The 21,409-nt window shown below is 64.7% G+C and overlaps 4 protein-coding genes across 25 annotated transcripts; 3 read left to right on the top strand and 1 right to left on the bottom strand.

Annotated features, from left to right (window-relative positions):
• Positions 1-1,068: 1,068 nt before the first annotated feature.
• On the top strand, positions 1,069-6,850 carry PNPLA2 (patatin like phospholipase domain containing 2). 2 transcript variants are annotated; one of them, XM_032490284.1, is made up of 10 exons: positions 1,071-1,212; positions 1,871-2,195; positions 3,922-4,154; positions 4,239-4,304; positions 4,614-4,823; positions 5,070-5,130; positions 5,258-5,434; positions 5,543-5,675; positions 5,890-6,012; positions 6,100-6,850. In XM_032490284.1, exons 1-10 carry the CDS (start codon positions 1,144-1,146, stop codon positions 6,368-6,370), a joined length of 1,668 nt encoding a protein of 555 aa, XP_032346175.1. In that variant the 5' UTR covers positions 1,071-1,143; the 3' UTR covers positions 6,371-6,850. The 2 variants fall into 2 exon arrangements, with proteins under 2 accessions (XP_032346176.1, XP_032346175.1); XM_032490285.1 differs by lacking the exon at positions 5,890-6,012 and having other exon boundaries at positions 1,069-1,212.
• Positions 6,851-7,544: 694 nt separating this feature from the next.
• CRACR2B (calcium release activated channel regulator 2B) lies at positions 7,545-13,855 on the top strand. 13 transcript variants are annotated; one of them, XM_032490298.1, is made up of 9 exons: positions 7,545-7,883; positions 9,868-10,056; positions 10,136-10,247; positions 10,693-10,870; positions 11,261-11,407; positions 11,512-11,602; positions 11,737-11,829; positions 12,043-12,209; positions 12,385-12,782. In XM_032490298.1, the coding sequence occupies exons 2-9, from the start codon at positions 9,892-9,894 to the stop codon at positions 12,635-12,637; spliced, it is 1,206 nt and encodes a 401-aa protein (XP_032346189.1). In that variant the 5' UTR covers positions 7,545-7,883; positions 9,868-9,891; the 3' UTR covers positions 12,638-12,782. The 13 variants fall into 13 exon arrangements, with proteins under 13 accessions (XP_032346189.1, XP_032346188.1, XP_032346196.1 ...); XM_032490297.1 differs by having other exon boundaries at positions 9,832-10,056; XM_032490305.1 differs by lacking the exon at positions 7,545-7,883 and adding an exon at positions 13,708-13,770 and having other exon boundaries at positions 7,901-10,056; positions 11,712-11,829; positions 12,385-12,456.
• Positions 13,856-14,048: 193 nt separating this feature from the next.
• CD151 (CD151 molecule (Raph blood group)) lies at positions 14,049-18,876 on the top strand. 9 transcript variants are annotated; one of them, XM_032490292.1, is made up of 9 exons: positions 14,068-14,206; positions 14,997-15,205; positions 15,948-16,058; positions 16,178-16,369; positions 16,772-16,846; positions 17,413-17,517; positions 17,608-17,766; positions 17,874-17,960; positions 18,047-18,876. In XM_032490292.1, the coding sequence occupies exons 3-9, from the start codon at positions 15,975-15,977 to the stop codon at positions 18,104-18,106; spliced, it is 762 nt and encodes a 253-aa protein (XP_032346183.1). In that variant the 5' UTR covers positions 14,068-14,206; positions 14,997-15,205; positions 15,948-15,974; the 3' UTR covers positions 18,107-18,876. The 9 variants fall into 9 exon arrangements, with proteins under 9 accessions (XP_032346178.1, XP_032346183.1, XP_032346180.1 ...); XM_032490289.1 differs by having other exon boundaries at positions 15,944-16,058; XM_032490286.1 differs by having other exon boundaries at positions 14,084-14,206; positions 15,149-15,205; positions 15,944-16,058.
• Positions 18,877-19,987: 1,111 nt separating this feature from the next.
• Positions 19,988-21,386, bottom strand: POLR2L (RNA polymerase II subunit L). Its single transcript, XM_032490283.1, has 2 exons — positions 21,217-21,386; positions 19,988-20,255 (listed from the first exon to the last, which is right to left on the bottom strand). Exons 1-2 carry the CDS (start codon positions 21,309-21,311, stop codon positions 20,147-20,149), a joined length of 204 nt encoding a protein of 67 aa, XP_032346174.1. The 5' UTR covers positions 21,312-21,386; the 3' UTR covers positions 19,988-20,146.
• Between the last annotated feature and the right edge of the window lie 23 nt (positions 21,387-21,409).

The raw sequence follows: 21,409 nt of genomic DNA, 5'->3' as shown, positions 1-21,409 counted from the left end.
AGGGACCTGCAGAGGAACGGAGCCAGGGTCCCACCCTTGGACCCTGAAGAGAAGGGCCCTGTGTGGGCCAGAGGACACCACGGGAGTGGGGGCATGGCACCTGCCTGGCAGAGTCATCAGATACCAAGGTTTCTCATCTGTGCTGATGGGGAGGAGGCAGGGCCACGTCCCACCCCCAACCAGGGTTCCAGGAAGGGCTGCCTTGTTCCTGGCTCCAGGCCTTGTGGTCCCAGGGGCCTGGAGGGAGGTACATGTATCCAAAGCAATTTGGCCATGATGTGGAAATGAGAGCAGAGGTCTCCCTGCACTGGGGCGGCGCCACCCTCCAGGGCCCCCAGTCTCGGGAGCAGGCAGGGCCTGGACCCTGGCCACTCCTTGGAGTGGGTTGCAGAAATGGCCTTCTGAGTGTCCTGGCTCAGCTTGTGCAGCCCAGGGCCTCCAGCAGCACCACACCCTCTGTACTGTACCTCTCTCCAAAGCCCTTGGGGGCTGGGGTCCCACATACAGTGGAATTCCCTCACCCCCTCTGCTTTCCCCTTTTCTAGCACCCAGCTTTGAGCTCCCCTCTCAATCCTGGAGCCCAGGGCCTTTACATGTCCTGTAGGACGGTGGCCCTGTGCCCGTCCCAGGTTAACTGTATCCGCACACCCCTTCCCCATCTTAGTTCTTATTTGAGCTTATAGAAAACATCTCTCCTACCCACCCCACCCTGAGTAAGGCCCGTTTGTGTTGACTTTGCTCACTGCTCAAATCCTTGCCAGCAAACATGGTGCTAAGTATGGGTGGCTTGGAGCACAGAGGCTGAGGACTGGGTGGCCTGACCCCAGATGGCTGTGTCCTGGGGAGGCCCTGCTCTGGCTTCTCAGCCTGGGCCTGGGTGGGGGCAGCCCCCAGCTGCAGCTCTGGCACCAGCTGGGTCCTGCCTGGGGGTGAGTGTTCTGGGAAGACAAACGCACACTGGCAACCCAACCCCCAGCATAGACCAGCACTTGGTTGAGGGGTGGGGTTGGTGCAGGGCCGGCCCTGGAGCCAAGCCGGGCTAGGCCTGCCACACAGTCCAGGAGAAAAATGCGGAAGAGGGAGGGGGCGGGAGGGTGACATCACCGGGAGTGCTCCACCTGCTGGGGCAATTAGTGGCGGCGGATGGGGCCGAGTCACACCTGCGGAGACCACCACGGCCTAAGAAGCTGCGCCAGGACACAGGTCGACCAGGTTAGTGCCCAGGTGGAGGGGGCGGCTCAGCGGGGAGGGCGGGGGCCGGGATGTTGTTGGGGGACAGTGTCTGCGGCACGGGTGTGTTCTCTCTGGAAGTCGTCTCTGTGTGGTTCCCGTGCAGCCCTGTGTGTTTATGGGTCAGTCTGTGGATGAGTCCGTAGGTCCTTCGAGTCCCTGCCCCTCAGCGAGTTCCTCAGTGTCCAGGGTGGGTGTTGTAAGCAGACCCCCGAGGGAGGGGGCGGTTGCTGCCTAGACACCATCGCTCCAACTTTGCGGGTATCCGGACCCCGGTCCCCACACCTCTGGGCCACTGTGTGTCCCCTCCCGCCGCCCACGATGGTTCGGGGTGGGGGAAGGCAGCTAGAGGCCAGGGGCATGGATTCTCGTCCAGACCTGGCCAGTGCCTTTGGCTGGGCCGGCGTCTCAGGGCCCAGTGGCCTGGACCGCGGGCGGGAGGGGCTGGAGGCCGAGTCTCGGGGCCGGGGCGGGGGCTCCGAGCCCGGGCTCTGGGCCGAGGGAGACTTCCGGGGAGGGGCGTGGTCTCAGGGCTCGCCCCGAGGGCGCGGCCGTTCCCCGCTCACCCCGACTGGCCGCGCGTGCCGGCTCAGTCCCGCCCCCCCGGTAAAATCACCGCCTCCGTCACCTCCCCGCGCAGCGTCTCCAACCCCGCCGGCGGAGACCCGAGTTAGAGCGACCGCGGGGGTCTGGCCCCCGCTCCAGAGCGAGCAGCGAGCGCGCAGTGCACAGCGAGGCCGGCCGCCCGCGGAGCCTCGGAGCCCGGCGGGACGCCGCGATGTTCCCCAAGGAGGCGACGTGGAACATCTCGTTCGCAGGTTGCGGCTTCCTCGGCGTCTACCACATCGGCGTGGCCTCCTGCCTCCGCGAGCACTCGCCCTTCCTGGTGGCCAACGCCACGCACATCTACGGCGCCTCGGCTGGGGCGCTCACGGCCACCATGCTGGTCACCGGGGCCTGCCTGGGTGAGCGGGGCCGGCGGGGCCGTGCGGATGCCCCTGGGGAGAGTGAAGCGCCCCCCCAACCCGTCTGCACAGGGCAGCGGACTGGGCCGCGGGGGCCGTAGGGAGGGGGGTCTCTGCCCGGGACCGGGGCCCGGGGAAAAACCCCGGGCTCCGGCCAGGGGCGGGGCCTGGCTTGTTTAGCTCCGAAGGTGCCCTGGGATTGGGGTAGGGCCCGGCGCGCCTCTGGGCCGAGGCTGCCGCCTAGGGCCCGCCTCTCGGGCGCAAAAGTTGGGGGTGGGCAGGTGCAGCGCTAGCTATTTTATTGTAAACTGAAAATAGCTCGTGGGAGGGACCGTGAGCTGGGGGAGGGCCCTCAGCCGTCCTGCCCCGTCATCGGACCTAGTGCCAGCGGTCACTGTGTCCCGGGGCTACCATTCCAGACCAGTGCTGGGTATGGAGTTGGCCTCTGAAGAGCGTGTCTGGGCACCGTGGCCTCCCGAGGGCCCCTAGAAGAGGAGTGGCATGTCAGGCCTGAGCATGGCCAGCGCAAGCTCTCTCCTGTCCTCCCACGGCCCACGGTGGGCCTGTGTCCACAGCTGTGGCCAGCCATTTTCGCCCACTCCGTAGGGTGAGAGGTGCTCTGGGACTCTGCAGCCCCTTAGTGGGGCTCCGCCACCCACACACTTCTGGCAGGCCCTGCAGACGGTGTTTACAGCACACAGAGTGCTTCAGGAGTCCTGGGAATGCTGCCCGGCCCCCAGCCTACTAGGGCAGCCCAAGTGACAGAGGGATCATTAGCTTCTGGAGTGCCCCAACCAGCAGGAGCCTGTCCAGGGTTCTGCCCTGCCATCTTGCCGGTGCCCTTTGTCCTTGGGGAGGGTGGCAGGAAAGCTCAATGTACATTCTTGGGACCTGGGAACTCATCACTGTGGCCCTGCCCCTCCCTCATGGAGGCTGAACTTCAGCCAAGTGCTTCTCAGACCCCCTGCTGGCCTCAAGACATCCCTAGGTCTTTGGTACCTAGTTGACGACAGGACTTCTTTGGCGCCTCCCCCACCCCACTCCCAAGAAACCCCTTTCTCACCAGTGGGAGTGATCTTGGGCAGCTGGAGCCCCTGTTGGCCTCACACTACCCCACTTCCTGACCCAGGTGGTGGTCCTGGAGGAGGGTAAGGTCCTCAGCTCCTGCCTGCTTCTGGGCCTGCCTTGGCTCTGACTTCGTCCTAGGCCAGTGCCCATGGGGCTCCAAGAGGAATGTTGGGGTACTGCTTTCTCTTGGCTTCAGTGGGATGCAGCCATGTTTTCCCAGGGGTGACGGGGCCCCGTGACTTCTGACTTCATGCCCCTGGTCCTGTGGGACCCTGGGCTGCACTGGGGTCTGTGAATCTGGACCTGGCCAAGTGGAAGAAAGCTGAGGCTGGTCAGAGGTGAGCCTCTGCTTCCTACTCGTCCCAAGCGGGCCGGGTGTCATGTCTGGCCAGGCCCAGTGACTCATGGATCAGGGCAGGCAGTTGGGAAATACTGGGCAGAGGGCAGACTGCTGGGGCCACGGTCTGCCCTCCCAGGAGTCACTCTATGCCCCGGAGCAGGTGGCAAAAGCCCCAGTTGTGGGCCAGGCCCCACGGTGGCCTTAGAGTCCTCTAGGGTAGATGCCATGAGTCTCAGTGCCGTGGATGCTGGGCATGAAGGCATGGGGAGTGTACTGAGTCCGAGTGCTGGCCCCTGACCCTTGGCCCTGCTGCCCCAGGGGAGGCAGGTGCAAACATCATTGAGGTGTCAAAGGAGGCCCGGAAGCGGTTCTTGGGCCCACTGCACCCCTCCTTCAACCTGGTGAAGATCATCCGTGGTTGCCTGCTGAAGATACTACCTGCTGATGGCCACGAGCGTGCAAGCGGGCGCCTGGGCATCTCCCTGACCCGCGTCTCGGATGGCGAGAACGTCATTATCACCCACTTCAACTCCAAGGAGGAGCTCATCCAGGTAGGCCCTGGTGGGCCGCACTGGGGGTGCAGTAGGGACCCCGAGGCCCCTGCTCACTGCCCTATCTCTGTCCCTGCCCCACAGGCCAATGTCTGCAGCACCTTCATCCCTGTGTACTGCGGCCTCATCCCTCCTTCCCTCCAGGGGGTGGTAAGTATCCCCTGAGGACCTTTCCTGTGGGGGCTGTGGGACAAGGTGGGGAGGAGAGCCATCTGTGCCTCCAGCCCAGCCCAGCCCGTCACTCCTGCCACTGCCTGTTGCTTCACTTCCCCCGGAGTTACTCAAGAGCTGGGCCAGTCGGTGCAGACGCACACTTCCTGTGGCTGCCCTCCCTAACCCCGTCACTGGCCATCTGCTCAGTGCCCAGTGGGTGAAAGGACCAAGTGAAATAGCCGCTGGGTGGAGCCGTCAGCTCGCCCTGCAGGCCCCTCCATGCGTGGCCCCATGTCCCTGCCCCAGCGCTACGTGGATGGTGGCATCTCCGACAACCTGCCACTCTATGAGCTCAGAAACACCATCACAGTGTCCCCCTTCTCGGGAGAGAGCGACATCTGCCCACAGGACAGCTCCAGCAACATCCATGAGCTCCGGGTCACCAACACCAGCATCCAGTTCAACCTGCGCAACCTCTACCGCCTCTCCAAGGCCCTGTTCCCACCCGAGCCCCTGGTGAGCCCTGCCCTACTGGCCACGAGCTGCGGAGAGCCACACGGGCGGCCACCCCTGGGCACAGCCTGTGCAACCTCTCCACTGTGGGGCAAGCTCTCCAGCTTCTGTCCAGCCTGGGTCTGGTCCTGGATCCAAGTTATCTTGGAGTGGGGAGGGGGCGGCGTTGCAGAGACACCAGGGACTCTGTCAGGCAGAGCAGGGCATGGCTGGCTCCCCCGTCCCAATGTATGCACCCCCCTGCCTCAGGTGCTTCGAGAGATGTGCAAGCAGGGTTACAGGGATGGCCTGCGCTTCCTGCGGCGGAACGGTGCGTGGGCGCTGCCCCGGGAGCTGGGAGCGCCTTGTCCAGCCCCTCTGGCCTAGGGGGTGGGCTTGGCATGGCTATTCCCTGTGGGCTGGCCATGCTGATTGCCTGTTGGGTCCTCCCCACGCAGGTCTCCTGAATCGGCCCAACCCCTTGCTGGCACTGCCTCCTGCCTGCCCCCAGGTCCCTGAGGCTGAGGATGCACAGAAGGCTGAGGCAGCCATGGAGAGGACTGCAGTGAAGGGTCACTTGCAGCCGCCTGGGGAGGATCACATCCTGGAGCACCTACCCTCAAGGCTCAACGAGGGTTCGTGGGGTTGGCAGGGCGGTGGGGGATGCCATGGAGCAGAGAGGTCCTGGGCTCCACTTCCCTGACCCACCCGCCACCAACTTCCCTCCCACACCACACCCACAGCCCTGCTGGAGGCCTGCATGGAGCCCAGTGACCTGCTGACCACGGTCTCCAACATGCTGCCTGTGCGTCTGGCCACAGCCATGATGGTGCCCTACACTCTGCCGCTGGAGAGCGCCGTGTCCTTCACCATCCGGTGCGGGGCTGGGGGAGATGCACGGGGTCGAACCTTGGGATCATCCACGAGTGGTGGCCACCCCTGGGGAGAGGGAGGCAGCTGGTCTGAGGGGGTGCAGAGATGCTGTGTCAGGGGTCCCAGAAGCCGGGCACAGACGGAGATGGGGTGGGGTGGGGTGGGTGTGAGGGTAAGGTCATGACCCCTGAGGTGGTGCCTTGCACCCCCGCCCCAGCTTGCTGGAGTGGCTGCCCGATGTCCCGGAGGACATCCGGTGGATGAAGGAGCAGACAGGCAGTATCTGCCAGTATCTGATGATGCGTGCCAAGAGGAAGCTGGGCAGCCACCTGCCCTCCAGGTGAGCCCCTCATCTCCAGGTCTGCCCCAGCCCGCAGCCTCAGGGGCCCTTAAGAAAGCCCTGCCTCTCTGTGCCTCCCGCCTACAGGCTGTCCGAGCAGGTGGAGCTGCGCCGCGCCCAGTCGCTTCCCTCTGTGCCGCTGTCCTGCGTTGCCTACAGCGAGGCGCTGCCCAGCTGGATGCGCAACAGCCTTTCGCTGGGGGACGTGCTGGCCAAGTGGGAGGAGCGCCAGCGCCAGCTGCTGCTGAGTCTCTTCTGCACCAACGTGGCCTTCCCGCCTGACGCCCTGCGCATGCGCGCCCCTGCGGGTCCCAGCCCCGCGCCCCCACAGCACACGCCTGGCTCGCCCCCATGCTGAGCGCCCCTGCTCCAGCCTGCCCCAGTCCCCTGGGACCCTGGTGCTGAGGGCTGGGCCCCCCAGCTCCCCTGCCCGGCGAGACGGGGCCCTGGGACGCGCTGAGATCCTCCTCCCCGACCTCTCCACCCCCGCTGCAGAGTGAGGAGATGGGGGCCCCTCCTGCTGCCAGAGGGGGCTTTGCTGTCAGCCGACCGCTCCCCTGCTGCACTAAGGAGGCAGGCACGTGGAGTACTCCTCCCCACAAGGCTCCCCTCTCTGTGCCTTAATCTCCCCTTCCCAGACCCCACCCTGGAGTGGGGCGGTCATGGCTAGGGGCTCCTGCACCTGCCGCCCCTGCCCAACACCCCACCCATCAGGGCAGTATTACTCCTGAGAACTTTGCACCTGCTCCTTCCTCCACGTTTTCCTTGTTTTGCTGAAGCATGTGTGTGAAGAATTATTTATTTTTGCCAAAGCAGATGTAATAAATGTGACAGCTTAGCCCCTGCCTCCTTCACTTGTATGGGACAACCCCCCCCCGACCCCCGCCACCCCCAGCTGACCAGTCTCTACAGCTTCAGGTCATGACTTCCAGGGGCTGCTCTCCCTGAGTCTGGCACCTCTAGGCCTGCCAGCCGGGACTGGGGCTCCCCCTGACCCCCTCCAGCTCACTCTTCTGGCTGGGACCCTTGGGCACAGCTTTCCAAGGGCTAGTGGAAATATTTGGGACCAAGATACTTGCTAAGTAAAAACTAAGAAGTGTTTACAAAAGGTGGTGTCTTCACCTCCACTCCACGGTGACGTGGGGTCGTGGGGCTGATTTCAGGTTTGGATGGTTGTGGCGGAGAAGGTTCCCAAGCTGAGTGCTGGGGACCTGGCAGTGGCGTGGGGGGGGGGGCTGCTCCACTTTCGGTGTTCCCCCCAAGGCGCTGTGGGAGGTGCAGGTCTTCCCCTGTCATGACCAGCCTCACAGGCCAGATGCAGACATCTTGTTCCCCGTCAGCCTCCCCCCAGCAGAGTACCCAGTCTCCTGTCCATGTCCAGGAGGGATCTGGGATATTAGGTGGGGTGGAGTCTGAGTTGAAGGGGGCTGGACTTTGTTCTGGGGTAGATATGGTTTTCTGAAAGCTTCTGCTGCCCTGGGCAGTCTGAGGGGATGCAACCAACCCTCCTTGGTGCCCCAAAGGGCCCATGGGGGTGAGGGGTGCTGGCACAGAGTCCAGAACTTCGCTGGCTGTCCAGAGTTCTTAGTCCTACCTGGTTAAGCTCACATCTGCCCCTTCCCCTCAGGGCATGGGGCAGCTGGGGTGGCGGTGGCCACGGCCCCCAGCCAACAATAACGGTCGGTAGTGGGACTGCCCTGACTGGGAGAGCCGGCTCAGCAGGTTGCCGGTGTGCCTGTGCCAGGGGCCACCCCCCCTTGGTCTCAAGGTCCTGTCCTATAGTCACAACCTGTTCCAGTTGAGCAGGATCCGAGGCTCCTGGAGAGACGGAGGCCTCCAGCCCCCCAGAGCTGCCAGGCCAGCCCCTCCAGGTGGGTGCAGGGGTGGGTTGGGGGCTGGGAGGAGGACCCCTGGGAAGAGGTTGGGGTTTTCTCCCCCAGCAGGATGGTCACACGCAGGTCCCACCCAGCACCTTTTCCCAGCACCCTGTAACAGGAACCAGCCTCAGGGCTGTGCCCCCAAAGGAGTGCTTGGGGTGCCCCCACCTGTCACTCACCTTCACAGGCACAGGCACTTGTGTCACTGCTTTAAATACCATTTTCTAGTATATCACATGTTTATTATGTAAAAGTGGAAAAAAACAAAAGTTGAGAAGTATAAGGAAGAAAAAGTCACCCCACTTCCAGAGATAACGACTGGAAATATTTTGGTCTATTTCCTGCTGGCTTTTTCCTGCACATGCATTTTGGTGCCTTAAAACCGGCTCCTCAGGACCCCCACACTTGTTCAAGAAGGGTCCCCAGGAGCATCTCCACCCTACTAGGCGTGCGGGCTCTGTGAGGACAGCCACTCGGGGGTCGGGAGCCCTATGCGAGGGCGGGCGGGCTGGGAGGCGAGTGCCGGCTCACCGGGGAAGCGCCTAGAGGCGGGGACACGCGGGGACACGGCGACAGCGGCGGCAGCAGCGGCGGCTCCGCCCGGGCCGGCCCGCCGGGGGTCTCGCTGCCCGCAGAAGGACAGCGCGGCGCGCAGCAGGTGGGACGGTGCAGCTCGCAGGTAGGCGCCTCCCGATCCCGCCGCCGCCCGCGTCGGCCCCGCGCCCTCTCCCGCCTCTCCCAGTCGCCGCTGGGCACGCCGATCTTCCGGGTCGCGGTCAGGGACTCCGGGGCCCCTTGGGGCGCAGCGGCGGGGGCAGGGCGGGCGCGGCCCCCAGGGCGCGGGGTCCTGGCGGCCCTTCCCCTCCCTGCCTGGACGCAGCGCAGCTTCCGGCTGGGATGGCCCTTTGGTCTAGTGGAGCCCGCGAGTCGCCGGTGGGGTGGAGCACCCGCCCGGGGAAGGCAGCGGTGTGAGTGGGGAGCTATTTCTGGGCCCCGTGCGCCCTCCTCTCGCGCTTCCTCAGACCTGCCCTCTTTGGAGATCTTGCCCCCATCCCCAGGAATGCGGATGGGGAGAGAGAATCACGGTCCTGGAATGAGGGGCAAGGGGTCTGGAACCCCAGGTGGAAGGTGTTACTACACTGCGGGTTAGCTTTTGGGACATCCAGGGTCAGGGTGCCGTGGGAATGACAAGTGGTCTGATTGGGGACAGGGACTTGGAGGAGGCCAGTCTGGTGGAGAGTGAAGTGCTAGGAGGAGGGGCCGCAAGGATAGACTCCGGCTGATCCTGACAAGGGCCGCGGAAGGCATCGTGCCCAGGGCGGGACTCTGGGCCTGCACCCCAGGGGCCTGGTGCCGGTGGGAGAAGCTGTGGGCCAGGAGGGAGGAGCTTACCCCGCCTGCCAGCTGGCAGGAGGCAGAGCGCTGAGGCCCAGACTCAGGGCCTAAGGACTCAGCCAGGATTGGCTGGGTGCTCCCACTGACCCAGTCAGATCAGCCTCGTCTCCAGGTCTCCAACTCCATGACCTGTTCAGCACCTCTGCGGCTGACCAGCCCTGACCCAAGCCGCCACCTCCTCATTTTCGTCACAAGATCTTCTATAGCTGCTCCCCAACAATACACTGAGACCCTCTCTCCCCCAGCCCACCCTCTCCTGCCCTGGCTCCCTCCTTGGGCCACAGCCTCTAGCTCCCTGGGTGGCCCTGAGCCCACATCACTCCACCCCTGACAACCAACATCTGCAGCCCTACCTGCAATTGGGCCATACCTCCCCAGGTTGCCCCTCCTCTCTGGACCTTGCCATGCCCTCTCCCACCTTTCCATCTGGGGCAGGGAGGCCCTTGGGCTCACTCCTGGCTCCCACCACCCCAGCTCAGCCCTCAGACACCCTTACCCCACACCCTCTCTCTGCCTTCACTTCCCCTCTCGCCTCATTTCTTCTCAGCTCTGCTCAGGCCCTGACTCCTCCTTGGCTTCACAGCACCCAGCAGCTGAGACCCTCACCATGGCCAGCCCTGGGAAGCCTGGGACTGGGGAGGCCCAGGAGGAGGAGGGAGAGGAGGAGGGCTGTGCCCTAGGGCCACTGGTGGCGATGCAGGAGCAGGCTCAGGAGCTGTTTCTGCTGTGTGACAAGGAGGCCAAGGGCTTCATCACCCGGCATGACCTGCAGGTGAGTCCCCTGCCCCAAGAGGCTGCCCCGCCCCAGGGCCAACCTGGGCTACTCAGCCCTGCCATCCTTGCCCACCCAGAGCCTGCAGAGCGACCTGCCCCTCACACCTGAACAGCTTGAGGCTGTGTTTGAAAGTCTGGACCAGGCCCACACAGGCTTCCTCACCGCTCGGGAGTTCTGCCTTGGCCTGGGTGAGCCTGGCCCCTGAGCCCCCACCCACCACCCCACCGCCCAGAGACCCTCCGCTAGCCACATGTGTGACTCTGGGGCCCACAGCCCACGTGGACGGCAGCCCGTGTCTCTCTGCTGCCTCCCTCCAGAAAGCACACAGGTGTCTGAACACACAGGCACCCAGAAAGCCCCCCGATGCTGTGGTGTGTGTGGAGATGACCCTCCTGCCCCCCACACCTCTCCCAGAGCTAAACCTAGGTAGGGCTGGGAGCCAGGCATGCCCCATTTTGGCCCAAGTCTGGCTGTCACCTCCCATTCCCAGGCCAAGAACTGGGTCAGAATAAGGAAGAAAAACAGGAAACTGCTCAGCGAACGGGCAGGATATATGTGTGTTGTGGAGGGGAGTGGAGGCTGGGCTGTGGGTGTCACTCACAGCCCTGATAATCTCTCCCTCTCATGGCTCAGGGAAGTTCGTGGGGGTGGAGTTGGCCCAGGGCGCTCTGCCCTCCCAGGTTCCAGAGGAAACCTTCGAGTCAGGCTGGTTGGATGTGCAAGGCACCAGGGGCTCCCTGGAGGAGGACGATGAGGAGGAGAGATTCTGTGCTGCGCTGGAGCAACTGGGGGTGGCCCGGGTCCTGGGCGAGTGAGTCGGTGCTGGCGGGGTCCCAGCGCCCTCATCTGCTATCTCTCTACCTGCATGCTGCCTGCGAGCCTGTTCCCATGCAGGGTCTCTGGCCCAGTCCTGCCCTCTCAGCTGCAACTACAGTGCCCCAGGCGTGATTTCCCACAGAATTTGCATTTCAGGAGGCAGCAGGCACGGCTGCACCTGGCACATGGCCATGCGCAGACGGGCACAGCCCTGTGTACACATGACACCTGGCCACACAATCCCCGCACACGCACAGACCCCTGGCATCCCTGGAGGGATGCCTAGCTTGTTCAAAGCTGCAGGGGCCTCTGGGGGGCTTACCCTTCAGGGTGGAGTGGGCAGCCCGCCCCCCTCCCCACTTCAGCCCCTGCCCGCCCTCTCCAGGCAGCAGGCAATAAGGATTCTCTGGACCCGGCTGCAGAGTGAGCGACCAGAACTGCTAGGCTCCTTGGAGGACGTTCTGCTGCGCATATCAGCCTGCCTGGAGGAGGCAGCCCGAGAGCGGGACAGCCTGGAGCAGGCGCTGCGGCGGTGAGGGCTGGGGCGCAGGGGGCTCCCTGGAGGCCAGATGGAGGAGCTGGGGGCTGTAGTGCCGGCAGGTAGGAAGCCGCTGTCTCACCCCCGGTTCCCTGAAGGCGGGAGAGCGAGCACGAGAGGGAGGTGCGGTGTCTGTACGAGGAGATGGAGCAGCAGCTTCGGGAGCAGCGACAGCGCCTGCGGAGTCAGGTGGGCCCGCAGCGCCGCCCCGCGCCCGGCCCAATCCCAGACCCGCGGGTCTCCCTAGCCCCGCCTTCTCTGAACTGGTCCCACCCGCCCGGCTCCGCCACCCGCGGAGGCTCAGGTGTCCGCGCGCGTCCTAGGACCTCCCCCGGGAGGAGCGGAGAGGCCGCCTAGAGCTGGAGCTGCAGAGCCGCGAGCAGGAGCTGGAACGCGCGGGGCTGAGGCTGCAGGAGGTGAGCGGCCGCCGGCCTGCCCGGGCCGGGGTGGGGGGTGCACAGCGGCCACGCCCATGCCCCTATCGCCCCCGTCACCCATGCACTCCCTGGCATGCTTGAGGTCCTTGTGCCTGTATCCCCAGCCCCTGAATTGTTGGCATTAGGGGCAAACGCAGCACCCCGGGGACGTGGGAGATTTCTCTCTAGCCTCGATCCCCTCCACACCCCCAGCTGGAACAGCAGCTGCAGACCCGGGCCACCGAGCAGCTGGAGGCGCAGGCGCAGAACGCCCAGCTGTGGCTGGCCAACGAGGCGCTGCGGACACAGCTGGAGGGGGCGCAGGAGCAGCTCCGCAGACTGGAGGGCGACGTGCAGGGCCGCCGGGAGCAAACCCAACGGTGCCGGTGGGGGGTGGGGGAGAGGTTGGGGTGGGTGGCGCTTGGGGCTGAAGGCTTCCATCCCCATCCCATCCCAGCCCTGCCACCAGGGTCTCCGTAGGGCAGGGTCCTCTAAGGGGTCATGGGGTACCCCAAGGAGCCTCCCTGCGTCCAAATCACTATCTCCCTCCTGCAGAGATGTGGTCGCCGTCTCAAAGAACATGCAGAAAGAGAAGCTCAGCCTCCTGCGGCAACTGGAACTCCTCAGGTGCGTCAGGAAGGGGTCAGCACAGCCCCTCGGAACTCCTCGCTCCCAAACATTCCTGATCACCCCATCCCATCCCAAGAAAGCCCTTCCTTGTGTCTGCCCTCCATCCTTCATGCTGCACCCCCACCAGACACCTCTCTTCTGGTATGACGGAGAGGCACCCGGGAATGCTGCCTCTTGAGGCCTCTCAGAGCCCTTGGACTCCTGTTCTCCAGGGAGCTGAACACAAGGCTACGAGACGAGAGGGATGTCTGTGAGGCCAAGAGGCTGGGCAGTGGCCGCGGGAAGGCTCTGACCACGGCTCACCTGTTGGGGCCCACCTGCTGCTGCTGCGGGAGCTGGGCTCGGCCCCCCAGACGCGGCTCTGGCCACCTTCCCAGTGCCCGCTGACCGGCCCGGGTGACTCACTGGGCGTTACTTGGTTACTTGAAGAGGCTGCCCCTTGAAGGCAACTCGTCATGGCTGAGGGCTGCTCATCCAGAGTGTGGGTTCTACCCAGTGGACTGCCTGGGCTGCCTGACTTGCAGACATGAAGGAGCTAATCTCAGGGTGGTCAGGGTCTCATGTGCCTCCCTCAAGGTCCTCGTCCTATCCCCATCCCATCAAAACCAGCAAGCCCCCCCAGTCCAAATAAAGTCCACTGACTTCACCTCCTCGGCCTCCTGTGTGTGAGCCACAGCATTTGTGACGTACACCTAGGTGTCCACGGTACATGTGTGTCCCTGGTCGTCTCCCTGAGCCCTCACCGTCTGTCAGAGCTGAAGCCCCACCCCACAAGCACTCTGTAGGGACAAAGGGACTGAGGCCACTGTCTCCCAGAAAGCAGCGGATGGGGTTTCCTCCCTGCTCCCAGCCTCAGTCAGCCGCCCCCACCCCATGTCCTCACAAGGCCCTGGGTGGGCTAGCTAAGCCCGCTGGAGTCCTGAGTGGAGCCGCCTGGGGTAGGCCTGGAGCTGCCCGCCCCCCCCCCCCCGTGCCCCTCCTTCCTGCCTGGGGAGCTGGCAGCTGCCAGCCCGGCAGGGAGCTGGGGATGAGCGCTGCCCACTGTCCATGGAGAGCGGCTCCAACCCACTGTGCAGACTCAGACACGCCTGGGACTACTCCCCTTCCCCACCTTACTCCCACTCTCAGCTTCCCAGTTCGGCGTGTCAGCAGGCGCCGCCCTTTCTCCCTCACATCTTCCCACCACTCCCAGGCGGATGCCCTCCAGACTGGACTACCTCTCACATTGACCCTACGCCTCCCCTCCAGGCCGTCCTCCAAACTACGCCCAGAGGGACTCCTCTCTGCATCTGACCATACCTCCAGACCCTCTCCCTCATCTGCTCTGCCGACCCCTGCAGACTCCGGGTCTTGGACACAGCCCAGGGCCTCGCTGGCCTGACCGCCGCCCCCCGCCCCTTCCCGCCACAAGCGCAGCTCCCCCCGAGGGGGCTGGCCCTGGCTGGGCTGTGGGCACCCCCGGGCTGCAACTCTCCCGGTCTCGGCAGCCTCGGGTGGACCCCAGCGCCTGCACCAGACGGTGTCCCACCGGCTGGAGCGTGCGCGCGCGCGCGCGCGTCGAGCTTTGCTCAGACCTGCCGGGCGTCGGCGGCCGTGGGCGGGGCCTGCGGGGCTGGGGCTGGGGCGGGGCCCTGGGCGTCCCGGCGCGTCTCGCTTGCAGCCTCGCGGCCGGCCGCGCATTCTCCGCGCTCGGAGCCGCCGCCGCCCCCGCCGCCGTCGCCGACGGCCCGACTCCAACGCGTGGCTGGTGAGTGCGCCGCCTGGCCCGGCCGACCGGGAAAAGCTGCGCGCCTCGCGGCCCTGCTGGCCCTTTCCGGAGGGAGAAGGGCGCCGGGAGGCGGGGCGCGCGGAGGGTCCACAGAGCGAGGGCAAGGCGCCTCCCGGGTCCTCGATCAGGCCTGGCGGCCCCCTCGGGCCAGCGGTTCCACCTGAGCACCGCACTCGCTGTGCGTGGACACTGGTCCCCTTCCCTCCGCCCGGTGCAAGTGGGCGGTCCGTGTGCTGCGCCCGGGCGTGGGGGGCGGCGGCGGCCGCGGTGACTTCATCGCGGTGACGCGCGAATTCCTCACCGGGCCTGGCTGGAGCGGAGTGCGGAGTCCCCCACCTTGGGGCGCGGGCCGCCGACGGGCCCTGTTGAGCGGCGGGGGCTGGGGGCGGGACAGCTCTGTCGCAGGCCGCAGGAACTATTTTTGGCCGGCCCTTTCCCGGGAGGATCATCTCCACCAGATACTCCCGGAAAGAGCAGCCCCTCCTCGGCCGGTCTCCGGTGGGCGGGCCTTGGGGGCCGGATCTGTGTCTGGAAGCAGCCTCCCCAGAAAGCTTAGGGCCTCAGAGCAGGCTCCCGCACCCCGCAGCTCTGTGGTAGGGGTCTGCGCCTTCTTTTCTTCCCAGGTTGCTGCTACTGTTGCTCGGTGGGGGAAGGGGCAGTGACAATTCTGGTGCCGAGGCCCAGAGTGGGGTGCATGGAGGAGGCGCGTGGTCCCTCCCAGGGTCGGACTGTCCAGAAATATCCTCTGCCCTGCCCTGCCCCTCCCTAGCCCAGACCAAAATACGCAGCCTGGCCGCTCCCCTCTCAGCCTGCTCTGGAAGCCCAGCTCCGGTCCACTGCCTGGGTGGGCCACAGAGAGGGGTGGCAGGATCCCGCCCATCTGGGTTGAGTCAGACGTGCGACCTGTCCCTGCTCTTCTAGCGGAGCCTTCTCAGGAACGTCTGTCCATCTGTCTTACAGAGCAGCCCCCCTAGCCAGGTGAGTGAGTGTAGGGTAGGGTGGGTCAGAGTCCAGCTCTGTTGGCTCTTTGCCTGTCTGGAAATATGGCCCTGGAGCTCAGCGGCTGTCTGTGCCCCACAGCCCTCCTCCCACTCTCCCCAGTGCGGACACCCCGGAACAGAGTGGGTGCCTCGAATAGGTGTCTCGGGGGAGGAGCACTGCCTGGAGCTGCACTTCTCCCTGGGGTCGGTGTGGCTGTGCGGGTTCCAGGGACGAGGGCGGCACTGAAAGTGCCCCAGCTCCATCTGCCTCGCACCTTTCCTTTCCCCTGAGGCCGCAGGACTAGGTTAGAAAGGGGCAGGTCAGTCCCCTCCAGCAGCCGGTAGGTTCCTGCCAGCTTGTGACGTGGGGCCCAGGGAATGCTGGGGTGGGGTGGGGAGCCTGCATGAGCTCACTCGGAGGTGCCTGCTGGGGCTTCCTACCCTGGCTGCCAGCAGAGGTGAGTCAGCCGCCGATGGCTGTGGGTCCTTCATGCTCCCACTGCTGGGCTCTGGGCAGGGAAGCCAGGCCCTCTGTCCTTTAGCTGGGCTCTGGGTGCCAGGGGTCTGCCCTCACTACAGGAGGACTGGGGGCTCCTGAGCTGCCCTCCCAGGAAGTGTCGTGGTTCCCATGGACACTGTCTCAGAGCCCCTGTCTAGGGCAGGACCCAACCTGGGGCTGGCCTGGACACTTGTGTCCCCTCCCTCCATCCTCACTGGTGGCTGGTGGTTCTCCCAGGCAGGCCCTGCCCCACCTCCCTGCCGCTAGGATGGGTGAGTTCAGCGAGAAGACCACGACGTGTGGCACTGTCTGCCTCAAATACCTGCTCTTCACCTTCAACTGCTGCTTCTGGGTGAGGAACAGGCACCCCTCCCCCGACCCTCCCCCGACCTCGAAAGTTGCCTGGCCTGGGGTGAGCCCTGTCTCTCTGCCCTGGGGCCAGACATGGTGACTGGTGTGCACTGCCTGCAGCTGGCTGGTCTGGCCGTGATGGCAGTGGGTATCTGGACGCTGGCCCTCAAGAGTGACTACATCAGCTTGCTGGCCTCGGGGACGTACCTGGCCACAGCCTACATCCTGGTGGTGGCGGGTGTTGTCGTCATGGTGACCGGTGTTCTGGGCTGCTGTGCCACCTTCAAGGAGCGGAGGAACCTGCTGCGTCTGGTCAGCAGGGTGTGGCCAGCACAGAGGTTGGGGGGTCGGGAGGGAACCCACTGGGGCTCCATGCCAGGCTGCCTGGGGCTGGCTCTGGGTCCCTGACAGGGTTGAGCATGACCTTGCAGGACAGCCTCTGCTGTGCTCACTTGGGGGGTGTCCCTTCCCACCTACCCAGACCTGGGAGTCCGCACATCCCAGCTGGGCCAGCCAAGGAAGACACCTGAAAGATAGCACTGTGGGTGTGGCAGTTCCCCAGCCCTTGCCTGCTGCCTAGAGCCCTCACTCTGTGACCACTTGGGAGCTGAGGGAGGTGGCTCTACTCTGTTGTGCCTGGTTGCTAGGAGTCCTCATGGAATGGGGATGTCTGGGTCCCACCCCACCTCACGGCATCCCCACCTCTTCCCCCAGTATTTCATCCTGCTCTTCATCATCTTCCTGCTGGAGATCATTGCTGGAGTCCTGGCCTATGTCTACTACCAGCAGGTGAGGGGCTCTGATAGGCCACGTGGGGACCTGGACATGCAGGGACACACACAGGGACACGCACATGCAGAGATGGACACGTGCAGGCAGATGACACACGTACATGCATACGAGGACACAGACACCCACACACTGGGACATGAACTCACACAGGGCATGCACACACAAGAAATGGACACGTGTGTCCAGAGACACACACACATGTGGACTGGAAAGGACAAAGACGTGCACAGGCAGGGACTAGCATATGCACACAGGACGCCATGCACTCCAGAGCTGACCCTGGAGGTGGGGGCTGGGTCACAGGGAGGTTGGGCTACAGGGATGGACAGCTCCCCACTTGGGGGCCCGTGGGGGAGGCAGGTTTCCATGGCCCTCTGGGTGACCCTCCCAGCCCACCTGATCCCCCAGGATTGCCCACCCCAGCCAGCATCTGACCCCAGCATCTGACCCCAGCTCTGCGCGGGGCCCTCCTGCGCCTCTCCCCTGTCTGTATCCACCCCCATCCTGCCCCACCTCTGAGAGCCTTAGACTTTGTGGCTGAAGCTGTCACCACCTCACCCCAGCTGAACGCAGAACTCAAGGAGAACCTGAAGGACACCATGACCAAGCGGTACCACCAGGAGGGCCATGAGGGCGTAACCAGTGCCGTGGACAAGCTGCAGCAGGAGGTGGGTGGGCAGAGTGGGGGCCTCTGCAGGGGCCCCGGCTGCGGGGGTGCCTGGGGTTGGGGCTCAGCCTGGGCCACGTTCTTGCCGCAGTTTCACTGCTGTGGCAGCAACCACTCGCAGGACTGGCGGGACAGCGAGTGGATCCGTTCAGGCAAGGCAGGCGGCCGCGTGGTCCCTGACAGCTGCTGCAAGACGGTGGTGGCCGGCTGCGGGCGGCGGGACCACGCCTCCAACATCTATAAGGTGGAGGTAGGCTGGTGGGGGCTTTCTGAGGTGTGGGGGTGCTGGTGTGGCCACAGCCCCTGAGGGGCCTGGAGGACTCTCCTTGCCTTCAGCACACTCCCATCCCTGGCCAGGGCGGCTGCATCACCAAGCTGGAGACCTTCATCCAGGAGCACCTGAGGATCATCGGAGCCGTGGGCATCGGCATCGCCTGCGTGCAGGTGCGGGCGTGGGCAGGGCGGCCTGGGGACCGGTGGCTGGCTGGTGGCTGGCAGCCAGGGCCGCTCACGCTGGCTCTGTGGCTCAGGTGTTCGGCATGATCTTCACGTGCTGCCTCTATAAGAGTCTGAAGCTGGAGCACTACTGACCTGCCCGCGGGCCGCCGGCCTCGCCGAGCTGCCGCTTCTCACTGATGCGTAGACTACTGAGCTGATGCTCCGGGCGGCTGGCCGGGGAGCCGCGGGCCAGGGATGCAGCCCCTTCCCCTCCCACTTTGCCAGGGAGATCTTGTCCTCACGCCTGGGCCCCCGCCGCCGTGCCATCACCAAGACCTCTGGGGACCCCCAGTCCCAGAGGGAGCTTCAAGTGCCTTTAGCTGCACACCAAAGTCCTAAGGCCTGAGGCAGGGCTCCTTCTGTCTGCCTGTTTGCCTGCCGGGGTGGGTGGAGCTGATGGGATGTGGGGATTGAGTTCTGATAATAAATACCCCCTTCCTTGAGGCCACCTCCTTTGGGGTGGGGTCCTGGGTCCTTGGGTTGCTCCCTGATGTATATTCAGTTAGAGGGGCCAGTTTGATGGGCAGAAATGGCTGGCCCACCCAGGGTGCTCCCTGTCCCCTGGACAGTGGTCATGGGCAGCACCAGGAAGGGCAAGGCTGGTGAGGGTTGGTGTAGGGGGATGGCAGGCAGCAGCAGGTGAGGCGCCCCATGTGCCCACCTCCAGAGCCCCCAGGTATTGGGGGCCTCTCGTTAAGCCACCTCCACCCCTCTGGGGAAGCCAAGCAAGAGCCCTCTCCCAGGTCACTGTTGTCTCCCCTTTCCTGGAGGCAGCTCTGTGGGTTTTATTCACTGCTGCCTGACCATGCCTAGGACTGCTCCTGCTGTGTACTAGGTGCTCAATAAATGCCTGTGGACCCGATCGGGGAACTCTACGTTAATGATGGAGATGGTTCTGGTCCTCAGGGCCTTCATGTCTAGCAGGGTGGACAGGACTACCCACCTCGTGCCACAGAAAAGAAGTGCAGAGGCCCAGGCGTGAGCTGAGAGCTGGGGACGCAAGGGAGAGGAGGCCAGTGGCAGGGATGAGCACAGGCCCTGGTGCAGAGCTCTGGCTGTCCTTGGACCCAGTGACGGGTATGGCCAAGGCCCCACGGAGGAAGTGGAGGTGGACCTCAGGTGGCTCAGGCCGCTTGTGGTTCCAGAGGTCCTTCTGGCCACTGTGCAGGGACCAGGTGCAGGAGAAGGTAGAAGAGAGGTGGAGGAGGGGAGTGGAGGTGTCTCAAGAGTGAGCTGGGGTCCAGAAGGACACATGCTAGTGCTGGGCCCAGAGGGGCCATCACAGGCAGACCCCATCTTCCCCTCGAACCGGTTTCCTCATCTGTGGTCAGAGGAGCACTTCAGACATCTGGGCCGGCCCTGAGCAAGATGCCCTCCGCCTGCTGGAGGGAGTGGGCCTGCCTCACCCCTCCCATCCCTGCTGCAAGGCAGCTTCTGGCCATTTCTTCGCATGGAGTGTTAATGCCTGGGACAGTGGGAGCTCGTCCAGCCCCTCCTCTGGGCACCTGCAGCCCACAGCGGGGTCTACAGGCAGCCTGTGGAGGTTGTGCAGCACTTGCTCGCTGTGGAGGGGACAGGCCTGCTGGGCTCCAGCAGAGCCTGGAAGCTTCTGACAGCAGTGCCCTCCAGAGGGGCCCCTGTAACCACAGCAGGCACTCTGTTCAGGGCTCAGAGAATCTGGTTCTTTAGATTCAGATCCTGGGGGAGAGGATGTGAGGACCTCTGTCCTCAGCCTAAGGAGCACCCAGAGCACTGCTGTGGGGATGCCAACGGCCCTTGGCCCACAACCCAACCGCTCACAGTCTATGCTTTTTGTGGGGCTGAGTGCAGCCTCCACAGGAAAGCCAGCCCGGCAGAGCACGGCTGTGTGGATGGGGGCCCTGTGCATACTTCTCCCTCCTCCTGGGCAGTGAGGGCTGAAATCACCTCCACTGGCCTCACGCACAAGGCAGGACACAGGAACAAAGCTAGGCCAACTGTTAGGACCTCCAGGTGGCCCTCAAAAACCTTTATTGGATGGTTCTTTCCAGAGAGGGAGATGCAAGCTGACAGGGCTGTGGGCAGGCATGGCTTCCAGGTCCCCACACCAGGGGGGACGAGCTGTGGGCAGGACGCTGTCTGTTGGGTCCACGTTACTTCTCCAGGGGCGCGTAGTTGAGCAGCTTCTCGATCAGATCCACGTGGGCCAGCAGCATGCGGCGGCAGCAGTAGCGCTTCAGGCCCAGAGCATCCAGGGCATCCCTGCGGGCGAGGAGAGCTGGCTGCTGCCCGGCCGTCCTGGCAGACGGAGGGCCTTGCCCAGGCCAGAGTGAACTGCCTCCCCCCAACCCTGGCTGACCTTCCCTCAGCTCTGCTCCCCGTGTCTCTCATTTCCCACAGACGCAGCCCCAGTCACCTCCCAGGCCTCCAGTGTGCAGAGGCAGCAGCCTGGGAAAGGGGAGGCCGACGGACAGCCCCTGCCCCTGGCATTCCAGGGAGGGACCCCGTGCAGGCTGCCACATTCACTCGCACTTCAGTTATTCCAGCAGCGTCCTCAGAGCCCGCTGCAAATCCTCAGCCCATCCATGGCTTCCCCTCTCATCCAACAACGTTTAAGCAGAGCCTGTGGCTCGCCCCCAGGGCCCAGAGGTCAGACTCTAGTCGGGGGGCAGAGATGCAGACAGGCATAGCGATGACTGCAGCGCTAAGGGGCAAGCACAGAAATGGGACCCCCAACAGCGGCCTGGTGATGAGGACTATGGAGTCAGGAAGCTCATCCTAAAGAAACAAGTGAGTCTGCAGGACACGGGGTTGGGCCTAACGGCAGGGAAAAGAAGTTACTGAGCAGATGGGCAGAGGCGGCTGGGGGCTCATTTGCCGTAGAGAGGCGCCGGGACTCGTCAAGACACCTAGAAGCCCCCAGACACCAGCGGCTTGATGCCCAACTAACTCCCCTCCTCTCGCCCAACTAACTGCGGGGCCGCGGGGGAAGAGCGGCGGCAACGCTGCCCCGAGGGCAGGTCTGGAGAACAGGGATGGAAAACTCCAGGACTGAAAGCTCCTGCGCCGGCCCCGCAGGCCCGGACCGCTGATCCCCGGGCCGAGACGCCGGCCCCGACCGAAGTCCGGGAACCTTCCCCCACACCACGACCCGCAGGCTCGCGGCCTGGGGAGCGCTTCCCGACCGCACTAGAGCCCCCTCCCCGCCGGCCCAGCGCCTCACCCCTCGGTGTACTCGGCCTGCAGCAGCCCCAGGTAGGCCTCCCACTTGTTGCCGACAATCTTGCCGCACGTGAAACAGCGCACAGGGATGATCATGGCGGTAGCGGAGCAGTCAGCCGATCAGCTCCTCGATCCCGCGGCGCTTCCGCCGGCGGCGCCGGCCCCGCCCCGGGCGCGCCCATGGAGCGGGGGAT

Source organism: Camelus ferus, chromosome 10 (genome assembly GCF_009834535.1).
Source record: "Camelus ferus isolate YT-003-E chromosome 10, BCGSAC_Cfer_1.0, whole genome shotgun sequence".
NCBI classification, from domain to species: Eukaryota; Metazoa; Chordata; class Mammalia; order Artiodactyla; family Camelidae; genus Camelus; species Camelus ferus.
The sequence above is the reverse complement of the archived record's forward strand: the minus strand, read 5'-3'. Positions and strand labels throughout refer to the sequence as shown.